We start from the raw sequence: 24,939 nt of genomic DNA, 5'->3' as shown, positions 1-24,939 counted from the left end.
ACTCTTGATTTTGGCCCAGGTCATGGTCTGTTGGGGGAGGGTCAGGATTGTGAGCTCTGTGGGGAGATTGCTTGGGATTCTCCCTCTCCTTCTACCCCTCCACCCAACTTCCATTCCACAGCTTGCACTTGCGCTCTCTCTCTCTCTCTCTCTCAAAAATAAAATCTTAAAAAAAAAAAAAAACCCATCCTATGACAAAAAGAATCCATTTTTAGTTTAACATCAGATCTATACCCCTGCTATTTGTCTGTTATTAGTTATAGTTATTCCAGTTGCTTTAAACTAATATAATATTAGCAGAGTTATCTTATTTTTATTACTTGTCCTCATTCCAATGGTATCACTTCTATAGACAAAGATAGTGGTAATGAACATGCTATGGATAGAACCAGGGTTTGCGAAGAAACTGACATAACTTTGAAAATGGAAACTGATTTAAGAAAGCTTAAATTTTTGAACAAGGAGAATTTTTAGCACAGTGGGGACAATGCAAATGTAATTCTTCTTGATCAAAGATGGTAAAAGTGGAAACTGGACAACTCATGGCCCAATTCCATTACCTTTCTTAATGAACTCTTTTACATCTTCATTTATTTATTTCTCAGTATAATATAAAAATTGTCCCTACAGTTGTCACAAAACATGAGAGTCAATACAAGGCTAACTTTATTCAACAAAGAACTTCCAGACAACTGGCTGGAAATAGTATTCATTTTCCAAAAATCTCTAGCTTACTTTCTGTTCTTTTTCTGTCTTCTGGCTGTCCACTCATTCTCCTGGCCCTGCTAATTGCTAATTCCTTTAGTTCCATTCTGTTTCCAAGTGTCCTTGGATAACCTTGCTCTTTCCAATCAAGCCTTTGAAAATCGCCTCTCCCAGATAATGTTCCTGTTTCCTAACCTCTTAGATTTTGTACTTTCTACGGATGATTACTTCTGCTTGTGAGAACATACAGGCATATACTTTAAAATAAGGTAAATAAAACACTGTGTACTTTAAACAATGTGAACAACATGTATATAGTTACATTAGTTATTCTTGGTTTTGTCTCTAGACAATTCCACCTGGAGTTATGCCATCATCCTGGCCATAGATGGGGGGCTCCAAGGACCCCCTTCTTGTGTTTGACTAATTTGCTACAGTGGCTCATAGAACTCACATTTTAGTTACTAGATTACTTGTTTATTATGAAAGGATATGACCCAAGAAATAGCCATATGGATAAGATGCATCGGGCAAGATGGATAAGAAAGGCTAAGAACTTCCCTGAACTCTCTAGGGCTGCCATCGTCTCCAAAGCTCCACTTGTTCACCCACCTGGAAGCTCTTTGAACCCGTCCTTTTTGGGTTTTGGCCGGGGGAGGGGGGCCTTCATGACGTAGGTATGATTGATTAACTCCACCAACCATGGGAGATCCATTCAATTTATCCCCTCCCCCCCTCCCTAGACGTAAGGGGTAGGACCCATAGTTGGTTCTCTTGGCAGGCAGGCCTCATCCTTAGGTGGGTCCAAAAGTCATCTTATTAACATAATAGAAAAACACTTTTATGGCTTTGAGCGCTTTGGAAATTCTAAGGGCTTTAGGAAATCTGTGCCAGAAGCGGATGAAGACCAAATCCTTATTTCTTACTATAAATTACAATACCACAGTGTCCAAATATAATACCAATGACCTCCCAAATGATTGCTAAAGAGCCAAGCCAGGTTAAGTTCTGGGGTTTCAATGTTAGGGCTCAGTTCATATGTGGATTACTGTTGTTACAATACAGTAAGCATATATTACATGTTAGGATCTGTGCAATATGCCCTACTAATAATATTTCATTTACTTTTAACAACAACCTTTTGAGGTGGATATTATTATCATCCCATTCTTCAGATGAGGACACTGGGATGTGGAGAAGCCATGCTGCCAAGGCCAGAGATGGAATTTGAACACAAGACTGTTGACTCAAAGACATTTTTAAAACTGACATGGATATTTTAAAAAATTGCAACCTCATGCTTCCAAATGTACTCCTTAACTCCCCTTTTCTGCCATATTTTCCCCTTTAATATACTTCTATATTGTATTTACTTATTGACTGAGTAGACAGCAGGAATTTTGCTTATTTTGCATACATCTGGTTCCTTCGTTCCTAACACAGTGCCTGGGATCTCCTATCACAGAGTAAGTGCTCCAGAAATATTTGTTGAGTTCTTAAGGATGACTATTAAGGAAAATTTAAGGGTATTTTGGAAAACAATTACCAAAAATCCCACAAAACTACTTTGCCACAAGACTTTTCTCATTTCTGTGGTTGATCCAATGGATTGAAATCAGTTCTTGCAATTTTTATAACTTAAAAAAAATAGTAAGATTTACACATGCATCAAAACTGATAAAATCCAGAAGTGGAAGGAGTTACTAAAATGACTGCTGTAGGGAGAAATGAGAGCATTTCAGACCCGTCTGCAAACCAGGGCAGCACAGCCCCCCTGAGGCCGTGCCAGCTCACAGAGCCAGGGGCTAATCTGAAATCGAACAGCTGCTTAGATAACCAAACAGTGTCATGAAATGATAACTATAATCACACTCGGATAAGACTAGAGTGGTCTTATTCTGATAGGCTTCCTAGAATTAAGATATGCATCTTTTAAGTCTCAGGTCTCCCACACATAATTTATAGCATGAATTTATAAAACAGAGAAACCATCTCATTTTAAGCGTACTTTGGATGGTTATTAAAAGTCCAAATAAGTTCAGTTATGTTTTACTAAATAAGTGAAATTTGTAACCCAACTTTAACAAATTTATACTACAAGATGTATCTATGCCGAGATAAACACACAGTGAAGCTATTTCTTCTTAAGTAATGCAGATATTTGCTGGAATACATAAGTGCTGGAAGGGAGTAGAGTCCTTCACTAAAATGCTCTTGTCTTAATAATTACATAACTTACCTTGTCATCAGGAAGCACATGCCAAATAGATATTGTCTTTTCCTCAACTTCATTGTTGATAGACAAATATGAAGGTTGATAGATTTTGGTTGGTTCCAATATTAGTACCTTGAAAACATAAGGCAAAGAAACACACATTAGTGACTGCAGGTTTAAGCCATTTAGAGCTGTTAGAGCAATACTGAACTGATGTGGGAGATTATTGGATAAGGCTCTGGGTCCACAACTGCAGGAAAACCATTTTAACTCCTAACTGTTGCCTTCCCTATGAGTCCTTTGAGCACTTTTGGTATTACACAATTATCCTAAGTTCCAGTAACACGTCACTTTTTCTGCTAAAGAAATTAGAAATAAATTTTTGAAGTCCATATATTGGTTTGACTATCCCCAGGGAATCTACTCTAAAGATATTTTTAAGGTCTTTTATTTTATCTTGCTGTAAGTGCAAAATCTATTTCTATAAATCTAAATGTGTCCAAAATGGGAAGAAATGTGGTAAAGCAAATAATTCTGTACATAGAAAAGATTTCACATATAGAGCATCATGTACTATTTTCAGTTTTCTCCTGCCACACCTTATCGACAAGATGTGGCAGGATGTTCTCCTCCCTACGTGAATGGATTGAAAAATGATTTTGGTTATTACTGAAAGAGTTTTATATACAAGCTAAAGGAATGGACGCAGCTCTATGAAACAATAAAAATGTTTTTGTGTTGCTTTCAAGATAAAACTGGGCTCTTCAATAATGGTATATTTAGTCTTATGATAGAAAAAAAGGGAAGTAAAACTTACTCCTGTTTTGGAGATGTATGAGGTGTACATAACAATTGAGTTGACAATCTCTCTCAAAGGATGTAGTGCAGTATTACTAATATCTGACACTAGGTGCAAATAACATTAAGATACCACACATGCACTGATTTTAAAGGTGAGGCAACTATTGTCTTTTTACACAGATGCTTAAAAGCGCCCACCTAGCTCAAATTTCCTCCGCAGTCTTAAGTAGGAACATTTAAAAAAGGAAAGAAAAGTCAATACTAAATTATCAGAGAACCTAGACTAGTTCTTTCTACCCTACTGCTTAAAATGCAAGAAAATTGGCTTTTAGAAAGAATCTTACATGAAGCAAGTTGACCAAATAAAAGTGGAGGAAAACTCTTCAGAAGACTTCATCAGCAAGGGATTATGAACTCACAATACAGAGTAAGCTAACACACAATCTGAGTGAGAAGGTATGTGGATTGGCCACCTGACTCTCGGCTATCTGCTGCAAACACAGTGTACTGATTTTATGCTATATTTACCACAAGAGTAAAATTTATTTAAATTAGGGTACAGATAACTACAGAAAGGGGATTAAGAAAACAAAATTTTCTTCACTTTTGATTATTAAAAAACAAACAAACATAAGGGTTTAACTCTCAGTCAGGCTCCAGTTATGAAAATAAGATAGAAGAGACCACAAATAAAGCACAAGAAGAGCCCATTGAGGAACACATTCTGATTAAGGAACATACCAGGAGAATCAAGGCCCAAATTCCAATCAACAGACAGTGAAGTGGTGCTGATTAATAATGGAAACAAATTTTCAAAAAATCTTGGCAGAACTGGTGCTCTCAAATCTGAGTATCCCAGGGTTGGTGAAACAAGATGAATAATAGGGAATAAAAGGCAGGTCTTCCAAAATAGCATCCAAGTCACTGTACTCACAAATGAGAATATACCTTGTTCCCTAATCATGTGGGCACAGAATTTAACACTAGAAAAGCATAGGACCAGGTTATCTCCTCTTCTAAAATTTATGTCTTTAGCATTGTTTCCATGTTTCTAACAGATAAAATCTGACCTATGTTTTCTTATGTCAAGATTGGTTGTAATTATCATTAACCTTTGTTCAGCCCTTTGAGCTGCCCTTGAAATCACAAAAATGGGAGGAATTCATCGCATACATTACAGAGGTCACAGAAAGACCGAGAGAAGGGGGTGGAAGAGGAGGTAATTTGACAAAAACAGTTAGATAAAACTCACTTGAAAGTATGAACATTCTTGCTTTTAGTTCCTAAACTTTTCTACTGGTAACATTAAAATCGATGGCTAAAAATTAAAAAAAAAAATGAACATCTAATACCTTGTATCTGAAGTAGGAAGGAGGGCAATAAGACCTATAAACTATACAGGGTAGAAATTAAATAGTTACATGTCTCAGCTTCTACAAGAGTCCGCAGAAACATCACACTCCACTTCCTCTCACCTCACCTGGGGTGAGTGGTTGATGGTCCCCTAACTTTTCAACATAGGAAGGAAAGAAAATACACAGAGAAGAGAAGTGAGAAAAAAGAATCAATGGAACTAAACCCAAATAATAATAATAAGTGAGGGGACTATCTAAATCATTTTGCAAAGAAACTTTGGTCTGTCTTCTTTTACCCAGTGTCACTGTTATTTCTTTGAGGAATGAGAATGGATATGGTAGTGAAATAAATAGAAGCAATCAAATAAAATATTTTCTAATATAAGTAATCTTGGTTTTAACCAGATCTACTTTAAAAGAAGGAAAATGTTATCATCCCTAATCAAGACCTACTGTGGCCTTTGTAAGTATGAGCTAAGGATGCACCCTGAGGATGCAATGGGTTAGTGACTGACATGGCACCACAGGTACTAGACACCTGCCTTTCTCTATGCAGAACACAGGGAGCAAATTGCTCCCCAAATGCAGGAAGCGGGCCCAGTGAAGCGGGCCCAGTGAGAAAGGCAGATGAGTGAAGCAAGAAGGGTGGGACTATAATCAATGTCTAGAATGGCAGCATACAGATAGGTGACTTAGTAGGTTGCTGCTTCTGAAAAAAGGCAGTCCAACTGCCAGTCCCTTTAATTTTCCAATAGATGAAAATCTAGATTTTTATGTGAACTCTCCTTATTTTTCATCTGACTTTTAAAATAAACTTTATTTTCAGTTGAAATACTCTATCTTTTCATGTATTTTGTCTATCTTTTCCTCTGTCTTCTTTAACATGGTAATTACAGTTATTTGAAGTTCTCATCAGGTAACTTCAATATGTGAATCACTTCTGGGCCCGCCTCTATGGGCTCTTTAAGCTCTTTGTTGTCGGCCACTTTTTTTTTTCTGCTTCTTAGAATGTCCAGTAATCTTTGATTGTGTCTGACCCAATGCAGAGGCTCTGAACTGCACCTTTCCAGAGGTTTCCCTACCCCTGCCCCCTAGCTAGCAGTCAAACTTTTAATGCATCAACTTCATTCTATGGAGGCTTAGTTGTATCACAGCTTTGTTAGGATGGGTCTTTTATTTTTGCCTTTACTCCTAGGGCATGGATTTTCTCTGTCTCCTCTAAATCCCTGGGGTATTCATCAAGATCTCATCATTCTGGCTAGACCCAAAGTCCAACATCTTACTCCTCCTGCATTGTTTAAGTTATGGGATATCTGCTCAGCTCTTGACCTTCCAGGACCTACCACTTCTGGTCCTGATCTTCTAACTAGCAAGGGGATTTACCTTGATAAGGTTTACATAAGCCACATAGGTTTCATCTAAAACCCAATTTTGGTCAAATACTGGAACCAGTAGTTAGTTGTGTTTATTCATGCTGTGCTTACCCCTTGCTCACACTGTCTAGGAGTTGCTCTGTGGCTCAAGGGAAATTCCCAGGCAGAATTTTGGGATTCACTTTTTAAGACTCCCCCTTCTCCAACACCCTGCTTCTCATATTCCACCTGTCTTAGAGTCCCAAACACTCCTCCAGCCTGCTCTGCCCAGAGAGAGAGCCGCACCCTGCTGGGGCTCCACTTCCTGGTGTGGCACCCAGAAAAAGGCCTTAAGGGAAAAAAAAGTAGGTGAGGTGGCACTCACCTCAAGTGCCTCCCTGCCCACGGATCACAACCCTGTGATAATCGCTATTTAATGTCTAGAAACAGTATTTTATATATATCTATTCAAATTTTATAGTTATTTATACCAATACCAATACCCTTTACAGCCAGCACTGATGATCTAACTCTTATTTTTTAAATGTAGGCAACAAATTATTATTATTTTTTTAATCACCAAGTGGTTTTTTAAACACAAACACAATCATATGCACAACCCCACACATAATCAGAGAAATACTAATTAAAATGATCCCAATTTACCATTTTTTCATCTGTAAGTTTAGCTAAAGTACAAATATGATAAACATACTTTTTGGGGAGAGACTTTAGGAAAGTGGTAAGTCTCGTATGTTGCCAGTGAGGATGCCAACTGATACAATCCCTATGGAGGGCAACATGGCAATCTCAATCAATTCTACTTCAGGGAACTGATACTACAGATTTATGCTCATGTGTGCAAAATGGCACAGTTACAATGATGTCTAATTTTAATTTGCATGTTTTGACTACCTAATGAGGTTAATTATCTTTTCATATGATTTGCCCATTTTTTTTCTTACCAATTAGTAGTTGTTTTTTTTTTTCTTTTTGCCTATGAGGCAAATCGATAACTTTGCTGAATTCGTATTAAATACCTTCTCCCTCTCTGGAATTTGCCATGTCCGTGATGCTCTTTATTGATCAAAAATTAGGATTTTTAATGACTCAAATTGGTCAATATTTGCCTTTAGGGCTTACAAGTCCCTTTCTTGCTTAAGAAAGCCTTTCTTATCTGGAGTATATTCCTATATTCTCCTAACTTCTTAATATCTGCTGGTTTTATTTTTTGACATTCATAGTATGACAGACAAATTCATACTAAACTAATTTAAATGAGCTCAGAATAGCTAAGAGGAGTGGTTTCCTTTCATCGCCAATTTTCTAGTCGATCAAGACAACAGTCAACTCAATACAGACAGTTCTGCGCTGTCTTCTTTCACGGTATTTGCTCCCATCAGAGCCCCAGCTGTGGGCACACTGCCAGCTCACTGAGAGACAAGTATTTTCCTAGGCTACACATTCTCTAGGCTGGAAAACAAAGTGTTTTTAGTTTGAAAGGCTTTTCAGCTGAAGATCCTGCTGAGCTGAAGGCTTCATTGGGAAGGGAGAGTAAAGAAAGCCTGTTAATGCCAGCAATGGATTTAATTAAATGAAACAGATGATCCTATAAACAAGAATTAGGGAACAAGATCTTAGAAAAAGAACTGAGGGTTGTCACCACCTGAGTATGGAGGATTGGACCCGAGAGCTCACACAGAGAGACTGATGGCGTCACTTGGACGTGGGAAGAGCTGAGGGCACACAGTGACTTGTCAGTGGCTCTTGAATTGGATGCTAAAGTGTATACTGCTTTGGGCGGTATTCTGAGAATGATCAGGATGGGAAAGGCACCAGCTGAGAAGATGAGCAATGTATTTTTGAAAGTGTGTGTGTGTCTACTATACATATATCTGTATCTATATCTAGCCAACGTGCGCAGCAAATCGGAACCTCTGAGTCATCATTTCTCACGATCTAAGGGATTGTAAAATGTGACTGGGAACTGAGGACACTCCATCTAACTCTGACCCATGTGGGTAATGAGCAGTAGAGAGGGAATAATGACCGAGGTGAGTAACAACACTTCTCACCACAGTAATGGTGTCAACACTGATGACAATGTTCACACAACTGTCGTAGGAATTAACAGCAACCTTGGCTCTGGTCTGAAGCGATGTGTTGATTGACTGAGGCTAAGCAAGAGACAATCTCTTCTTGGAAAGCATGCTTCACAACTTATCGAAAGAAATCACCAAATTCCATGGCAAAAACATAAAAATGTATCTCACGTCCCCGAGTTTGAGAAGTTATTTTTAAAAAAAGTAACACTTGTACTGTTAGAATCACGTGCAAAAATGTTCTTTAAATAAAAGAAGCAAATGAGAAGTACAACTAAAGTTAAGCTAAATGAAGAGTACTCACTGGAAACCTAACGACAGTAACATTGGTCTTTGTGGCCTCGACCAAGAAGTCCATCCAGAAGTCCACGAGCTCCTGCTTGGCCACAGGCTGCTCTGTAGTTAGTTTCACAAAATGCTTATATATCAAAATTGTCTCTACAATCGACTTGAGGTACCTAAAAATGAAAAGATATAAGACACATAACAGGCAGATCTAAATATGATTTTAGTATTTACGCATCCAGATTTCACCAAACATTATTCACTATTTGTGACATGTCATGCACTTTCATACACATTCTCTCATTTAAATCTTACAGAAATTCAATAAAGTGGGCTTTAAAAAAAAGAAAAAAGATTTGCTTATTTGAGAGAGAAAAGAGAGAGAGCCTGAGTGGGAGGGGTAGGGAGAAAGGCAAGCAGACCCTATACTGAGTGCAGAGCTGGATGCCGGGCTCCAAGTTAGTGCCCTGAGACCACAACTTGAGCTGAAATCCAGAGTCGGCTGCTTAACTGACTGAGCCACCCAGGTGTCCCAATAAAGTAAGCTGTTTTATCCCCATTTTAAAGATGAGTCTGTTGAGGGGTATAGAGCTCAAATTGCTTGGGCTGGATGGTACATCAACTGAAAACATGCCTTTTAAAATAATGCCTATCCTCTTCAAGGGAGTGGTTAACACACTTGTTTTAAAATATGCTTCCTTGAGAAAGCTTTTCTAAATAGACCGTTCATAAGAGATCATTATTTTGCTGTGAAGCAACTTAGCTTATATGTTATACAAATATCCTCCAACCTAACAAGACAGATGGTGCCTCAAAGGAAAAAGCTAAGAAAAAATGAGGAAGCATGATAATTATATGAGATACTGGGTTGTAAACTATAAACATGGAAATTAACAGTAAGTGAATGGGAACTTAAGGCAAGGTTTTGCGGTTGTTATTACTATTGCATAAAATAATGTTCTCTCTGTTGTCAACAGAAGCTGGGACACCTCAAACCAGAGCTCTTTCCATCCCCTTCTATACCATCATGATGATCATTGTAAAGCAATGACAAAAGAGGCTGCATATAACACACGCATTGACTGATTCATTTATTTCATTCCTTGTCAAACACCGATTGTAGACACCCAATGGGGAGCACAGCTTTGTCCCTATGTAGCACAGACTGCTGACGGAGATAGAAATGTGAAAGGTACACAGCAAAGCGACCTACATCTCAATCGGGCTACAACTATGCAGAGATACGACTAGTCACTCGCTAGAGAAATATGATTTAAAAATGAGAGAAATACAAAAGCAGATTTCATAAGATGAACTAATCGCATGCGTGCTTCTATCTGGATGCAGGCAGGAAAGGGTTTTAGGTCAGGGTCTGGTTTGCGTGTGGAGGTGATCTAGGAGTGTCCACAGGTGGGGAAGAAGGCCAGAAGAGGCACGTGCAGTGTGCGCACGAAGCCACAGTCTGGCCCGTTCTGTGTGACTAGAGAGCCACGTAATTGGGGGCATGTGACATGATCTGAGTCTGGAGTGACTAAAGACAAACATTGTTCCCTAAGCCAAGAAGGTGGACTTTATACTCCAGACAGTGAAGAGCCGTTAAACTCCTTTAATGTAGTAAGGATTTCTGTGGCAAGGGGGAAGGGTCAGGGTCAGACATGAATTTTAGAAGGATCCCTATGGGTGTGACACTGGGGAGGGTTTGCCAATGAGAAGACCTGAATGTGAGGAAATTCTATGGGGAGCCATGGGAACCTACTTGGGGAAGCATGTCCTGAAGTAGTTTGTCTGATGAAAACAAGTCAGTAGCGCAGGCTCTGAGCCAACCTGAGCCTTTCTTGATACCATGGTAAACCTTTTAAAGCCTTTACAGCTAGTAATCATTACCTGGGATGCATAATAAAATCAGCATTGTTTTCCAAAATAGTCCTAACGGCACTCCTAAGTGCTTTCATCTCTTCAATTACCACAGACAGAAGGATGAGACTTGGGGGCACTCCAAGAACAAGATGAAATTAGAAAAACACACATAGATGAAACATTCAATGGCGCGAATAAGCCTTAAGCAAGAGAAGTGAAAATCAAGAATAAGAACCCCGGAACTGAGACAGGGCCATAAAGAGAACAAAGGGTGTGTGTTTGGGGCAGAAACGTGAGAGGCTGACATGGAAAATTGTCAAAATACCGAATCAATGCACAGGTGTCAAATTTGGCTTCCTGTGGGGACCACTGGCCAACCTGGGCTCGTGGTGGGTCAGTGTCATGACAAGGCTAAGCCGAAGGCCAGAGAACATCACCTGCATCCAAAATCATCAGAACCTAGACGCAACACATTTATAAACACAGTTTTCCCTCTAAATTCTGCATTTCATTCTGTAAGCAAACAAAATCATCTAATTGTCAGTTCAACAAATATAACAATTTGGAAATAAGTGATAAGTGTTGTTTATTAAAAGTATTTGCTCAAACACCTAAGAGTTTACTATTACCATGCTGGTGTCTTCAGTTTAAAAAGCTTTTCAGATGCTTGGATGACTCTCATGTGGTCATTGGCCAGGACACTGGCACCCAGAAAAAATCCAACTTCCCAGTAGCTCTGAAGTTTTTCTAAGTTTCCTTTTTTGCCAAGGAGGCTACTCAGCTTCACCCCTAGAAGATCATCAGGAAGCATAATGTTACAAACACATAGCACCAAGGCAGAGCAGACTTTTCATTAAAAAACAAAATTAAGTTTTCATTCCTCCTTTTAGATTCAAATCGCTTTAAGTTTGAATTATAACAGTGGCTTACGTTCATTGTGGAAAAAAAATTCCCTTTATTTTGAAGATCCAAAGATAAATGCCACTTTGGTGTCCATCATTCCTGAATTTTGATGTATGCTTGCATTTCATATGCATAAATCAAAAGGTGGTAATATCTTGTTAGGAAAGCACCTTGCTTCCCTTATAATATCATGAATTCTTTAGTTGCTTGAAATGGAAACATGCAACACGATCTATCACTCATTTGCAGTATAAAAGTATATAGTATATATATTTTGCAAGAGTAAAATGCTACAAATATGCAAGAATAATTAGACACTTTAAAGTTAAGGAAATAAGGAAACTGACAGTACTGTTTGATTACTGTTGCTTTATAATGAGACTTGAAAGTTAGGGAATGTAAATCCTCCCAATTTCATTCTTCAAGATGGTTTTGATTCTTCCTGGTGTTTTGCATTTCATTATAAATTTTTGTCTCTACTCTGCCCTGTCTTATTTTTGCATTTGTAATCCTTTGTTTGCTTAAAGAGAATATATCCTTGTAGAATTGTTAAGTGCCTCTAGCTTTTTTTTTTTTTTTTTTTTTTAAATTTTTTATTTTTTATAAACATATATTTTTATCCCCAGGGGTACAGGTCTGTGAAATCTTGCCATTTGCAACAACATGGATGGAACTAGAGCGTATCATGCTGAGTGCCTCTAGCTTTTACAGCATTAAAGAATCAGGAAAATTATCTGAGATTTGAGGCCAAGGTAAAATAGATGGGCCATGTCATCTCAATACTTCACAGGGGCATCAGGCCACACTTAAGGACTGTCTACGTAAAGTGTAACAAGTTAATTTCACTGTTTACTATTCATTAAAGATCTCAGATTTAGAGAAGTTTACTTGTTAACTTGCATGTTTTGGTTTAGTAGAGATTCAAATACTTTCTGTTTAGTAAAACAGATAATCCCTAAGATTTATGACCTATGGGCCTGAACTAGTTCTGCTTTTTTTCCAATCAAACTCAGAAACGTTTGTTAAATTGTCTATGAATACCTCAGCTTCTAAAACGTACTTTGAACTACACATATCCTTACTGTTTTCCATATTAACAGAATTACATAAAAAATATTTTTAAAAGATTTATGTTATTTATTTTTTAGACACAGAGAGAGAGAGCACAGAGGGTGGGGCAGAGGGAGAGAGAGAATACCAAGCAGACTCCCATCTAAGTGTGGAGCCCCATGGGGGGCTCGATCTCACAACCCTGAGATATGACCTGAGCCAAAATTAAGAGTCAGATACTCAGTCAGCTGAGCTACCCAGGCACCCCCAAAAATCTTTCCAGGTGTAATATTTTATATTTCCTGAGACTGTAAAAATTTTTGGAAAATTATACTTTAACAAAACAAAATAAGCCTTAAAAACTTAATGCTACTTTTTATGATATAATACATTTAGGCCCTGAGTATTTCAAGAAAAGTCCATTTGGGAATCCTTCACATTTTGTGATAAGTCAGAAAGAGAATGGCTTTGTTCCTAAAAATTTCGTAAGGTGAAAAAAATCATACCCAGGTATGCAACAACATCCATGAGCTCCTATCTGAGTATAATAATTTTTAAAAAAATCCAACAAATACAAGGGAAAGAAGAAAGTGTAGAGGGAAAATGAGATAGTAAAAATGGGTATTTCTACTAACTTCATCTGAAAATGAGCTATTTTTATGTGTCATGCTTGCAGGAAATGAACCAAGGATTGCTCTAGTAGCAAATCACGTCAAACATTTAAATAGGGGCTATGAAAATGTATGATCAGAAAATTACAGTAAAAGTTTAAAAGAAAATTTCAGGTTTACTTACTCTTGCATGCCGGAAGTTCGTATTAAAAGGGTGACATTTAGCTTTCACCTTGGCGTGAATGTGTCACATGTTTGTGTTGTTTGACTTATTTTTATATCCACTGCAATTCCTATCAGCTGGACATTAGAGCTTACAATTTGGGTTAAACATTTTTGGCGAGACTGTTTTACTGGAGATGTTGCTTTACCCCCTGTTCATCGCAGGAAGAGGCACGACTGGGCCATCTCACTGTTAGGGATGTTGACTGGATCACTGAGGGCCAGATCTCTGGAGGGCATATATAGAATGGACTGTGCAGGTACAATTGTCCTTTGCAACTAACAAGCAACCTGTGAGGGAGCTTTGGTATCAGGTAAATATGGTAAAATGAAATTTAAAGAAATTAACATTTTCACTTAATGATATTAGTTCTGATTGATGACCCTTGCCAGAATCATTATTTCAACATCACTATCATTGTGAGCCTTATGGTTCTACTTCATTAACTAGAATTCTCTTGAAGATATGTTCTCTTTTGGAATAATACATTTAGTATGAAGCATACTTTAAGAAGAGGGTCTACCTCATTAACTAGACAAGCTATAATAGCTCTTGAAAAAGAAGGGAAGGTACCGAATTTCTTCCCTATAATTTCCAAGTATCTGAGCAATTGGTCACCTCCATACAGGACAAATGATTTGTTCTGTAGTTGGTGATGGATTTTGTTTTTGTTTTGATTTCCTTTTTAAAATTATCTTTATAGAATCATGAACTTTCATATTCAGTAATACAGATTTCATTTTTATTGCTCCCTGAAAATGAGATTCAAATAGTGGTTTGTCTCAATCCCAAGCAAAATGTTCTTTCATTACACCATCATTATTGTTGGAGACCCAAACCTATAATTCTGACTCTCTCCCATAAAATGTCTCATAGTTGAAAAAGTCCCCAGAAGATGGGAAAATCATCTGTTATTAGGCTAACATCTGAATATTAATTTTAAGTCTTGTGAAGCTGAAAAGAGGAAGAACATGTAAGATGTGGTTCTGTGTTTTAAGTAGTCTAAACATTAATGCTTTTCCAAAAACTGGGAAAGTGCAACATAGATCATGAAAGAGTCTTAATCTCAGACACTCACACAACTAGAATTGAGAGTCTTTGGGCGTAGGCAAGGAGAACTAAGAATCAGGTCTTACCATAGAGGTCTTAAAATTAAGATGGTATGTTTAGATGCTTCAATTTAGTGGTTATCTTTTGGTATCTTAATTTTTAATTGCTTACTTTTTATAAATAAATCAAAATTTCAAAATGCACCTGAAGAAGGGATCTTATTTTTTAAAAAGTCTGATTACTAAAGGGAACTCATAGTTCAAGCTAATTTGTACATTTGCAGGGGGCCAAGAGAAAGAATAGAAGAAGATACAATTACTGGGAAATTTGAAATTTGAAATACTTTTTAAAAGTATATCTTTAAAATATGCAAAATGTGGGGTGCCTGGGTGGCTCAGTGGGTTAAGCATCTGCAGGGGTCATGATCCCAGGTTGTTGGGATCGAGCCCTGTGTTGGGCTCACTGCTTGGCCGAGAGCCTGCTTCCTTCTCTCTCTCTGCCTGCCTCTCTGCCTACTTGTGATCTCTCTCTCTCTCTCTGTCAAATAAATAAATAAAATAAATCTTTAAAAAATAAATAAAACATGGAAAATGTGTTATTTATTAATCTTTTTATTATATACTATTAACTAATATTACATTATTTAATTTATTTAATCTGTTTTTCCTTGTAAATCATTTTAATTCTATTTTGCCATAAAAAATGAACTTAAGGTCAGCCTATGATGATGAGCATAATTTATTATAGAGTAGAATCTAAAGTAGTGAGTTTTAATTGCATTTTAGTTATAAAGGACATATAATTTGGAGTGCATGTCACAGTGTTTCAGAAACCTAAAAAGTCACATTTTCAGTCTGTGTATGTTTTTGCATTTTCCAAAATTTAAAATTCGACTTATATGTTTCCAAATGCTTGCTTAACATATATTATGAATGAGTTCTTTTTGGAAAAAAAAAAGTAAGGTACATTTTCTTACAAAGTTGTATTATTCATAGTGCCTCAAATCTCAGAGTGCTGACCATTCTTTTCCCTCAGCTTTATTGTAATATACATTTAATTATAACATCTTGAAAGTTTAAGGTGTAAAATGTGTTTCTTTGATACACTTACATACTGTAAAATGGTTACCACCATGGTGTTAGCTAATACTTTCATCACATCACATAATTATCATTTCTTTTTTGCAATGAGATCTACTCTCTTAGCTGAGTGCTGATCATTTTAAACTGTACTTAACTTAAAAATGACAATTCGGAGGAGGTACATTTTCAAGCCATTTTCAAGTTGTTACTGCTCCATCAACACATGCAAATCAGTGTCAATTCCTATAATGATCTGGAGGCCTTAATAAAATTTGACCTTAAGTTCAAGAATAGAGCAGTACAAATTATTTTTAGCTCACTAGTACTTGAAGAATTTTGGCTTATGTAGAGTTTGAAAATCAAACTCAGATACAAACTTTTTTTTCACTGGTCCTGAGTACAAGTTGCCACGTATTTTCTCTGATTTCATTTATCAACTGAAAAAATTATTTCAAATAAAGCTCTGTGCATTAAATAACAGTGAAATCCAGCAGCAACCAGTATTTTATCATTCTTTTAGTTGGGGTCCTCTCAAAAATTATTTAATACTCAAACTTTGCTGTAAAGGATTTCCCAGAACATTACACATTTATAAGCCCTTCCCAAATGATGTAAAAAAAAAAAAAAAGTCTAGGACTCATTTTTCTGGAAGAAAAATTAAACAGAAACAGTCTCCAGTTAAAAATCTTAACAGAAGGAAAAGGTTCTTCTACAATTTATAGATTCACTAAGATCGCTTTTTTTCCTTTATGAAAAATATGGCATAATAGTTCTAGGTCTGTAGTAATGACTCCAAAAGTGTTGGAAAGATTCTCTGAAAGATGGCAAAATCTCACTACCATAGACAGTTTTCCAATATGCAAAACTTTAAAAAATGTTATTAAAGCTAAAAGCACAAAACAAAAACAGAAAACAAAAAGCCACAAAGTTTATTCACTAAGATGCAGTCTATCTTCAAATTCCAAAGAGGGGTGAGCAGATCAGATAATGTCCACAGATAAAAGGGATAAAAGCACATTCTATCAAAGGCTACAATTCAGAGATGGTGTCTCAGAAGACTCATCACTGCCAAGACTGCCATCTGCTTGACCTACTGTTTTGGGAGCTTTTGAAGGCTCACCTCCAATACCACTGAAATCACAGTGCTTGAAGGTATGTAAGAGAATCAGAAATAGAAAATATCAGAGGTCTTTTCTTCATGTTCTCCTACTTCTCCTTTTTTCCTCCTCCTCCTCATCCTCTAAATCTAAAACAGGAAATGTTTCTGATGTTCCAAATATTACCTTATTTGGGAGTTGAGGCTGAATGCAGAGCCCATATTTTCAATATTAGTTTGTGCTGGAACAATAAATATTAACCAAGGTGTTTTTAGAAACAGGCAAAATAAATGAAAAACCAAATTACATCCCAATATCAGGATTCTGTGCAATAATATGAAACACTAAACAAGGAGATACCGTAACAGAAAACCTATAGAACTAAAAAGCAAAGGGTCTATCTGTCAATGATTCTCTTTTTTTGTACCAAGTTGGCTCCAGTTTCTTGACTTCCATGTAAAATATCAAGCAGCAATTACCAACTTTCCGGAGCTCAAAGGAAGATTCAAACTGATGCCCAGCTGCCAGGAGAAGGACCGCATAATTAATTCCCGACTGTAACGATGGCTCAGATTCAAACGCCTTTTTGAACCTAATTTAAAAAAAACAAAAAAACAAACAAATGTACAAGTTTACTTCCTCAATCATGAAACTCTGGGTGTGCAACAGCTTCTGTTTGCATAACCCTGATGCCTGAGCAAGCAAAAATATTCCACTGGCCTTCACCCCAGAATGTAGCGTGCTGTGTTATTAGAATTTAATGCTTAAGTAACTCTGCTTTTCTTGGCCCTCCCTCCACTGCATTCCCTTGCTTAACTTACCTTTACCATAGTAGCCTTTGTCTTTTTAAAAAATCCTCTTTTCTTTTCTTTTTTTTACTTTATTTATTTATTTATTTATTCATTTTTTGACTGAACTCTGACTTTATCTTTCACAGTGCATTTCGCATTTTGCGTCCTTTCAAAGAAATAGTACTGAAATTCTGGATACATGTTCCTGCAATTATCATAGCAATATAATCACCTAATAACTACCTAATTTTTGTTAGTGGTATTAGTTTTTTTTTTTTTTCTATTTATTTATTTTCAGAAAAACAGTATTCATTATTTTTTCACCACACCCAGTGCTCCATGCAATCCGTGCCCTCTTTTCAACAATCTACCAGAAATGTGAGAGAGTGTGTTTGTGCGCTTGTGTTCGTTCACATGTGTAAGCAGTGGTAATTAAAACATAAAAGCCCTGTACCCCTGGGGATAAAAATACACGTTTATAAAAAATAAAAAATTTAAAAAAACCCATAAAAGCCCTGTACCTATTTTTTCAAAGTGGTTTTTAAAAGCCTGAAAAATATACAAAGCAAAGAGGAGACCATCTAGGTAAACACTGAAACAGTGAGTTTCACAAGAGTGATGCAGAAATGAAGTAAAGAATGTCAATTGTACTAAGACATTAAGAAAAACAGAGACTGTGGCTGTGCATGCTAATGCTGGCTCAAAGAGAATAAGAACACTTTTCTGAATATGCATGAAACTAAATATCAACCTTTGAAAAACACTTCGACATCTGAAAAGACTTCAGCGTTTGCATATCCCTGTATTTTCAAGGTGATACTTTAGATTCTGTCCAAGGATTTCCTTACATCGAATTGCTCAACAGGCAACAATATTCAATATTATCACATTTTGGAGCATGAAGAAAAAAAAATGAAAATAAACACCCTGGTGACTGCTAGAAATTGCTTGACACAAACATGAAAAATGAAATCTTTACTTTAAAAAATCAAATTAAGCAAAATTTAAGGGCTACATACTGAATGAATGATGATTTGATGATATAAAAAAAAAAGGTTATACAGAAAAAAAAAACACTACAATTCCAAGATAAAGACATTCCCACTTAAATTATTAACTGTTAAAAGATAGGAATAGCAAAAGTGGTGACAGACACAGCTGTACGCATTATAGTATACTCTTCTTGGCTTTTATACATGCTTGAAATTTTCCATAACTTAAAATGACAAGTTAAGCTTCAAAAGGAAAGAAAAAGTACATTTTTCTGGATATTAAGGATTATGTGACCTGTTTAAGGGTCTTTTTCTTTTTTTAATGCACAACAGTCACTTTTAATTCACAATAGGTTTTTATTTTTTTTTTAAGATTTATTTATTTATTTGAGAGACCATGTGCATATGTGTGAGTGGGGAGAGGGGCAAGAGAGAGAACCTCAAGCAGACTCCATGCGGAGCGCAGAGCCTGACACAGTGCCTCATCTCACTACTCATGACTTCATGACCTGTGTCAAAACCAAGAGTCAGATGCTTAACCTACTCGAGTCACCCAGGCATCCCGGGTCTTTTTAAATAGAATAAGTATCTCTGAATGGAAACAAAAGTCAAGCAAGTATTAATCTTAACTAGTTGGCTTAAATAATTACAACATGGGAGGAAGAACAGAAAATTTCCAAGTACACCACTGCTGGTGATCAAAAGGCATTTTTACCTCTCTAGAAGTACAGGTGTTTCCCAGTTCTAAGATGGAAAAAACATGCACCCAGACTGCTGATATTTAAAACTAGTCATATAAAGGAAAGACATGATTTTTAAATCTTAGACTCATTTAAGTCTCAGAAGTTTTTGTGTTTGTTCAGAGACAAGTAGAATATCCCACTACAAAGAGCACAGAAGAAGAAGGAAGTTGTATATTCTATTTTCTCTCAATTCATATCAAGATATGCAATATTTTCCAACAAATAAATTCTTTCCTTTTTCCTAAAACCAAAGAACATGAAATTTCTCTTAAAGATATTAAAGTTTAAATGCAAAAAACAAGACATGCCCATGATCCCGGGGTCCTGGGATCGAGCCCCACATCAAGCCCCACATCGAGCCCCACATCGAGTCCCACATCGGGCTCTCTGCTCAGCAGGGAGCCTGCTTCCCCTCCTCTTTCTGTCTGCCTCTCTGCCTACTTGGATCTGTCTGTCAGATAAATAAATAAAATCTTAAAAAAAAAAAAAAACAAGACATGCCCAAACCAATCAATAAAAATTGACTAAGGACTTCCTATGTGCCCAAATCAACCAAAATGAAAAGTTTGGCTTACATGTGTTTGAATGTTACAATATATAGTATACATATATATATATTTTTATATGTTTTTAACCAAAATATGAATGCCAATAAAATAAATAATTTGTTTTTCTAGGATTCATTGCATTCCATGAGAATGACTTTAGTACTTAGGAGAAAGTTTTAACATTTTCTGGATTCTTCTGGAGATTAAGATAGCATGTAGGCTGTGTTACAAGAGAAATAAAACCCTGTCATATATTATTAATATACCACCCATAGGAATTAAAAATTCTCACACACTGTCAAAGTAAATTAGTATAGTATTTCTTGCCTAAAATTTGTCAGTATATACCAAAATTGTAAAATTTTAAAAAATTAAGCATACTTGTTGACACAATAATTATACATCAATGAATTTTTCCTAAGGAAAAGCATTAAATATGTAATAAAAAATTCAGTTATAAGGATATTTGTTGTGAGTTGAAAAACTACTCTAAATTTCCAATATTATAAAGTTTAATAGGGAATAAAATGTATTCTAAATGTTTGAAAGATATATACTATTTAAATTATAGAAGACTATTTAATGCCTGGGGGAAAACTTAAGCTTCAAAGTAGATGGAGTAGTCTAGCTAGAAGCCATCACTTCTGCTGTAACAACTATGTGGAAAAGGATACATACTCAAAAATATATTTTTATAGACACTGGAGATCTATGGCAACAACAATTAAAAACATCATTCAAATAAAGCTTCAGAGAGGGAAAGTGCCCTTGCCAAGATGAGCTGAATTGCTTTGTCTTCTACAGGGGCATTTGCTCATTCTGATCATAAGATGAGGGTTGGGCTTGGCATAGGCAGAGGAACTTCCGATTTGAAACTCTTCCAGGGAAAAGAGAAACTAGTGGATTTCCTGATAGTTGCATGGGTTGGCATGAGGGAATGAAACCTGGAGGAACCTCTCCATGGGGCATTTGTTGAATGCTGGGTTGTATAGGCAGCTGGGAGATGAGGCAGGGCTGGGATGGCAGAGTGAAATTTCCTCAAGTCTGGCAGGACTTAGAAGTAAAGTGCCACTAGCAAGAGGAGCTGGCAACAAAGATATGACAGTCTCCTCCCTAAAAAAATTGCCAAATTTTAGAGCTGTATGATGTGAAAGAACAAAGAGTTAAACTCAAAACTTCAACGGGTAGACATGAAATCACTCACAGCACTCAGGGATAAGGAGATAGAGATCTGTTTGGCTCTCAATCAAAAGCTGAGACAAAATCAAGATAGACTGGGTCAACCAAAACTGAAACCCAGACCAACTCAATTCAATTGCATTTTTCCATAAAGACTTCTTTATTTATTTGAGGAGGGGTGAGAGGGGCAGAGGGCAAGGGAGAAGGAATCTTTTTTTAAAAAAAATATTTTATTTATTCATTTGAGAGAGAGACAGAGCACACAAGCAGGGAGAGAGGCACAGGGAGAGGGAGAAGCAGAATTCCCACTGGGGCAGCTGGGAGCCAGATGTGAGGCTTCATCCCAGGACTCTGAGATCATGACTTGAGCCAAAGGCAGAGGTATAACCATCTGAACCACTCAAACGCTCCAAGGGAGAAAGAATCATAAGCAGACTCCATACTGAATGCAGAACCCTGTGTGGGCTCAATCTAAGGGCCCTGAGATCATGACCTGAGCCAAAGTCTTAAGACCAAGAGTCTTAGCTTAATTAACTGTGTTACCCAGGTGCCCCAACTCAATTGCATTCTTTGAAGTAATCATCTTCTTATCCTATCTGGCTAAAAAGGAAAGTAAGAACTTCCTGTGAGAAAAAATAAACCATCTTCAGTCTTAAAAATTCTTAAATAGAAAATATATGGGATATAATAACTATGAGACATGCAAAAATCCAGAAAAATGTGACCAATAAACAAAAGAGCAAAAACAGACAAGAGTAGTTGACTTAGAGATAATTCAGATGCTGAAGTTTATAAACAAGGAGTTTAAACTAATTATTACAAATATGATAAAAATCAAGAAAAAGATGGACAAAGGAATAAAAAGATAAACAATTTCAATAGAGGGTTGGAATCTTAAGAAAAAAGAATCAAAAGGAATCTTGGGATGGGTTTAATAGACTAGACAGAGCAAAGGACAGAGTTGGTGAAATGAATAGGTCAATACAGCATACCTAAATGGAAGCAGACAGAAAAAAAGAGGGGGAAAACACAAAAAAGCATGAGACATATGGGACACAGTTAAGCTATCCAACATATGTATTATTGCTACTCCAGAAAGAAGGGAGAATACAGAACACAAGAAATATCTGAAGACATAATGGCCAAAAATACTACCAAACTGTTGAAAACATTAACCCACAGATTCAAGAAACTCAGCAAACTTCAAGTTAGGATAAAATGAAATAATCACAGTCTAAATGCCAAAACCAAAGACACAGAAAAATCCTAAAATGAGCCAGAGTGAAAAAGATACATTCCTATAAAGGAAAAATAAAACAGATTTAGCAATACAGATTAGGGAAGCCAAAAGATAATGCAATGACATTTTTAGAGTGAAAAAAGGAAAAAAGAAAAAGTATAAGAAAGATGCTTTCAAGCAAGCAAAACCTGCGAGGATTAATTGCCAACAGATCCACACTACACAAAATACCTAAAAGTACTTCTTCAGACTAAAGAAAAATAATACCAGTTGAAACACTGAACTGCAGAAAGAAAGAACATCAGAATGGGTAAATAGGTGACTGTACATAAAAGATATTAACACTTCAAAAACTTGATTATTTAAACTCCTCTACGTTTCTTTCCTTGTTCAGGAGGTGGTAAAGTACAAATTTAAGGTACACTATAAAAGTCAAGGATGTAGATGGCAATCTCTAGGGAACTACTAACCTAATAATATAAAAAGTATTAGTAAAGGGCTAATAGAAGATAAAACATAATATTAAATTAATAGAAAATGGGGGGGGAGGGAAGACTAAAAGAAAATAGAACAATGAAACAAATAGAAAAAAATAGCAAGATGATAAACATAACTGCAAATACCAGTTATCACAACAAATATAAATGACCCAAACACAACAAATAAGAGAGTTTTGTCAAGTTAGACTGAACAACACCCGCAAAGGAAGGAAGGGAGGGAGGGAGGGAGGGAGGGAGGGAAGAAGGAAGGAAAGGGCAATTTCAATTATACACATTTAAGAGACACACCTTAAATACAAGGACACAGTTAATTTGAAGGTAAAATGATGCAAGAAGACATACTGCTCAAATATTAACTGAAAGAAGTTTGTTGTGATTATATATTAATATCAGATAAAAGACTTTAAGGCAAAAGTTATTACAAGACATAGGAGGGACATTTCATAAAAATAAAAGGAAATGAAAAAATTTATAATCTTAAACTTACCAATTAACATGGATTCATAAAAGCAAAAATTGATAGGACTAAAAATTAGATAAAATTATATTCATACCTGGAGATTTTAAAACACTTCTCTCAGTGATGATCAAACAAGCAGACAAAAAATATTAATGAGGATATGGAAGATTAGAACAACAAGATTAACCAAGGTAATCTCACGGACTTATGTGGAACACTACGTCCAACAACAGTGCACCATCTCCTGGGTCACAAGGCACTTATCAACAAATTTCAAAAAAACGAAAATAAAGCAGAGTGTGTTCTCTCATTGCAATAGAATTAAACTAAAGAATAAGAAAAAAAGATATGTTTGGACATTGAGCAACCTTCTGAATAACCCAGGGGTTATGACTTCAGACAAGTCATGCTGATAATGAAAAGATATTTGAGCTGAACAATACTGAGAGTTCAATATATCAAAATTTCTGGGATGTAGAATAATTTATACCTTTAAATGCATATGTTGGAAAAAGAGCAGGGTTGAAAAATCAATGCCATAAGCTCCCATCTAGAAAAATTACAACATATTATCCCCAAAGTAGAAGGAAAGATATAATAAAGGAAAGAGCAGAAATTAATGAAATAAAAAGTGTAATAAAAAAATCAGCAGTGCCAAAAGTTCGTTCTGTATGAGATTAATAAAATGATAAACTCCAAGACAAACCGCTCATCAGACAACAAGAGAGAGAGGAGAGAGAGAGAATATAAGCTACTCTTATGCTACACTACTGGGAACAAAAAGGAGGACATTAGTTCAGGTCCTGTTAGTATTAAGAAGAAATGAAAAGGCGGGGTGCCCAGCTGGCTTAGTTGGGAGAGCATGTGACTCTTGATCTGGGGGTTGTGAGTTCAAGCTCCGACACTGGGTGCAGAGATTACTTAAAAATAGATTATATTTTTATAAAGTTTTAAAATATTTTTAAATTTTATTTTCTAAAGATTTATTTCAGAGAGAGAGAGACAGAGTGCAAACATGAGCAGGCGGGAGGGGCAGATGGAGAAGGCGACTCCCTGCTGAGCAGGAAGCCAGATGCTAGGTTCCATCCCAAGACTCTAGGATCATGATCTGAGCCTAAGGCAGACTCTTAACTGACTGAGCCACCCAGATGCCCCAAGAACAAAATCCCTAAAAGTAAAGTGATATTCAGAATAACTTAATGCCAATAACTATGGCAACTTAGGTAAAATGGAAAATTTTCTTGAAAACCACATAGTAACATGATTTAAGAGAGAAAAAAGAAAACTGTGTAATTCTATATCTGTTATAGAATTTATAACAATCTGAAATTACTTTTTATTCTATCATCTGTCTCCCCCAACAGACTGCAAACTCCATGAGAGCAGGGACCTTGTCAGTCCTGTTGGCCACTGAATCTCCAATGCCTAAATCATCAGGATGCCTGACACATTGCAGGTGAATATGAAATACTTGCTAAATGAAGAAAGTCTGCATCCATTTCTTACTAAGAACCAAGCTGAGACAAGTGATAAATACAGTGGTTCATAGAAGACTCAAGTATCTATTCACTTTCTTCAGTAGTCTAAAATCTGACTTTGATAAAAACCATACACCCAGAAAGCTACATCCTTTGACCACATTAAATTAATGCATTGCATACCCCCTTCACCAGATTACATTTTAAAGTTGCTGAAATTCACTGTTTCATAAAATATTGAGGATACTGTTTATATAGCTTGCACGGTTGTCTACTGAGTATCTTTTATAAGACATTCCTTTAATTTATTCCTAGGGAGT

At 36.4% G+C, this 24,939-nt stretch overlaps 1 protein-coding gene across 1 annotated transcript in view; it reads right to left on the bottom strand.

Moving 5' to 3' along the window:
- The window catches only part of MAP3K5 (mitogen-activated protein kinase kinase kinase 5), a 202,316-nt gene that overhangs the window by 80,728 nt on the left and 96,649 nt on the right, over positions 1 to 24,939 (bottom strand). Inside the window, exons 8-11 of the mRNA XM_059177456.1 lie at positions 17,168 to 17,280; positions 11,302 to 11,461; positions 8,835 to 8,988; positions 2,945 to 3,052 (exon numbers count right to left, since the gene is read on the bottom strand). Coding sequence (XP_059033439.1) covers positions 2,945 to 3,052; positions 8,835 to 8,988; positions 11,302 to 11,461; positions 17,168 to 17,280 — 535 coding nt within the window. The remainder of the gene's footprint in view (positions 1 to 2,944; positions 3,053 to 8,834; positions 8,989 to 11,301; positions 11,462 to 17,167; positions 17,281 to 24,939) is intronic.

This window comes from Mustela lutreola, chromosome 6, assembly GCF_030435805.1.
Source record: "Mustela lutreola isolate mMusLut2 chromosome 6, mMusLut2.pri, whole genome shotgun sequence".
In the NCBI taxonomy this organism is placed as follows: Eukaryota; Metazoa; Chordata; class Mammalia; order Carnivora; family Mustelidae; genus Mustela; species Mustela lutreola.
Note: the sequence above shows the minus strand (reverse complement) of the source record. Positions and strands in the feature narration are given on the sequence as shown.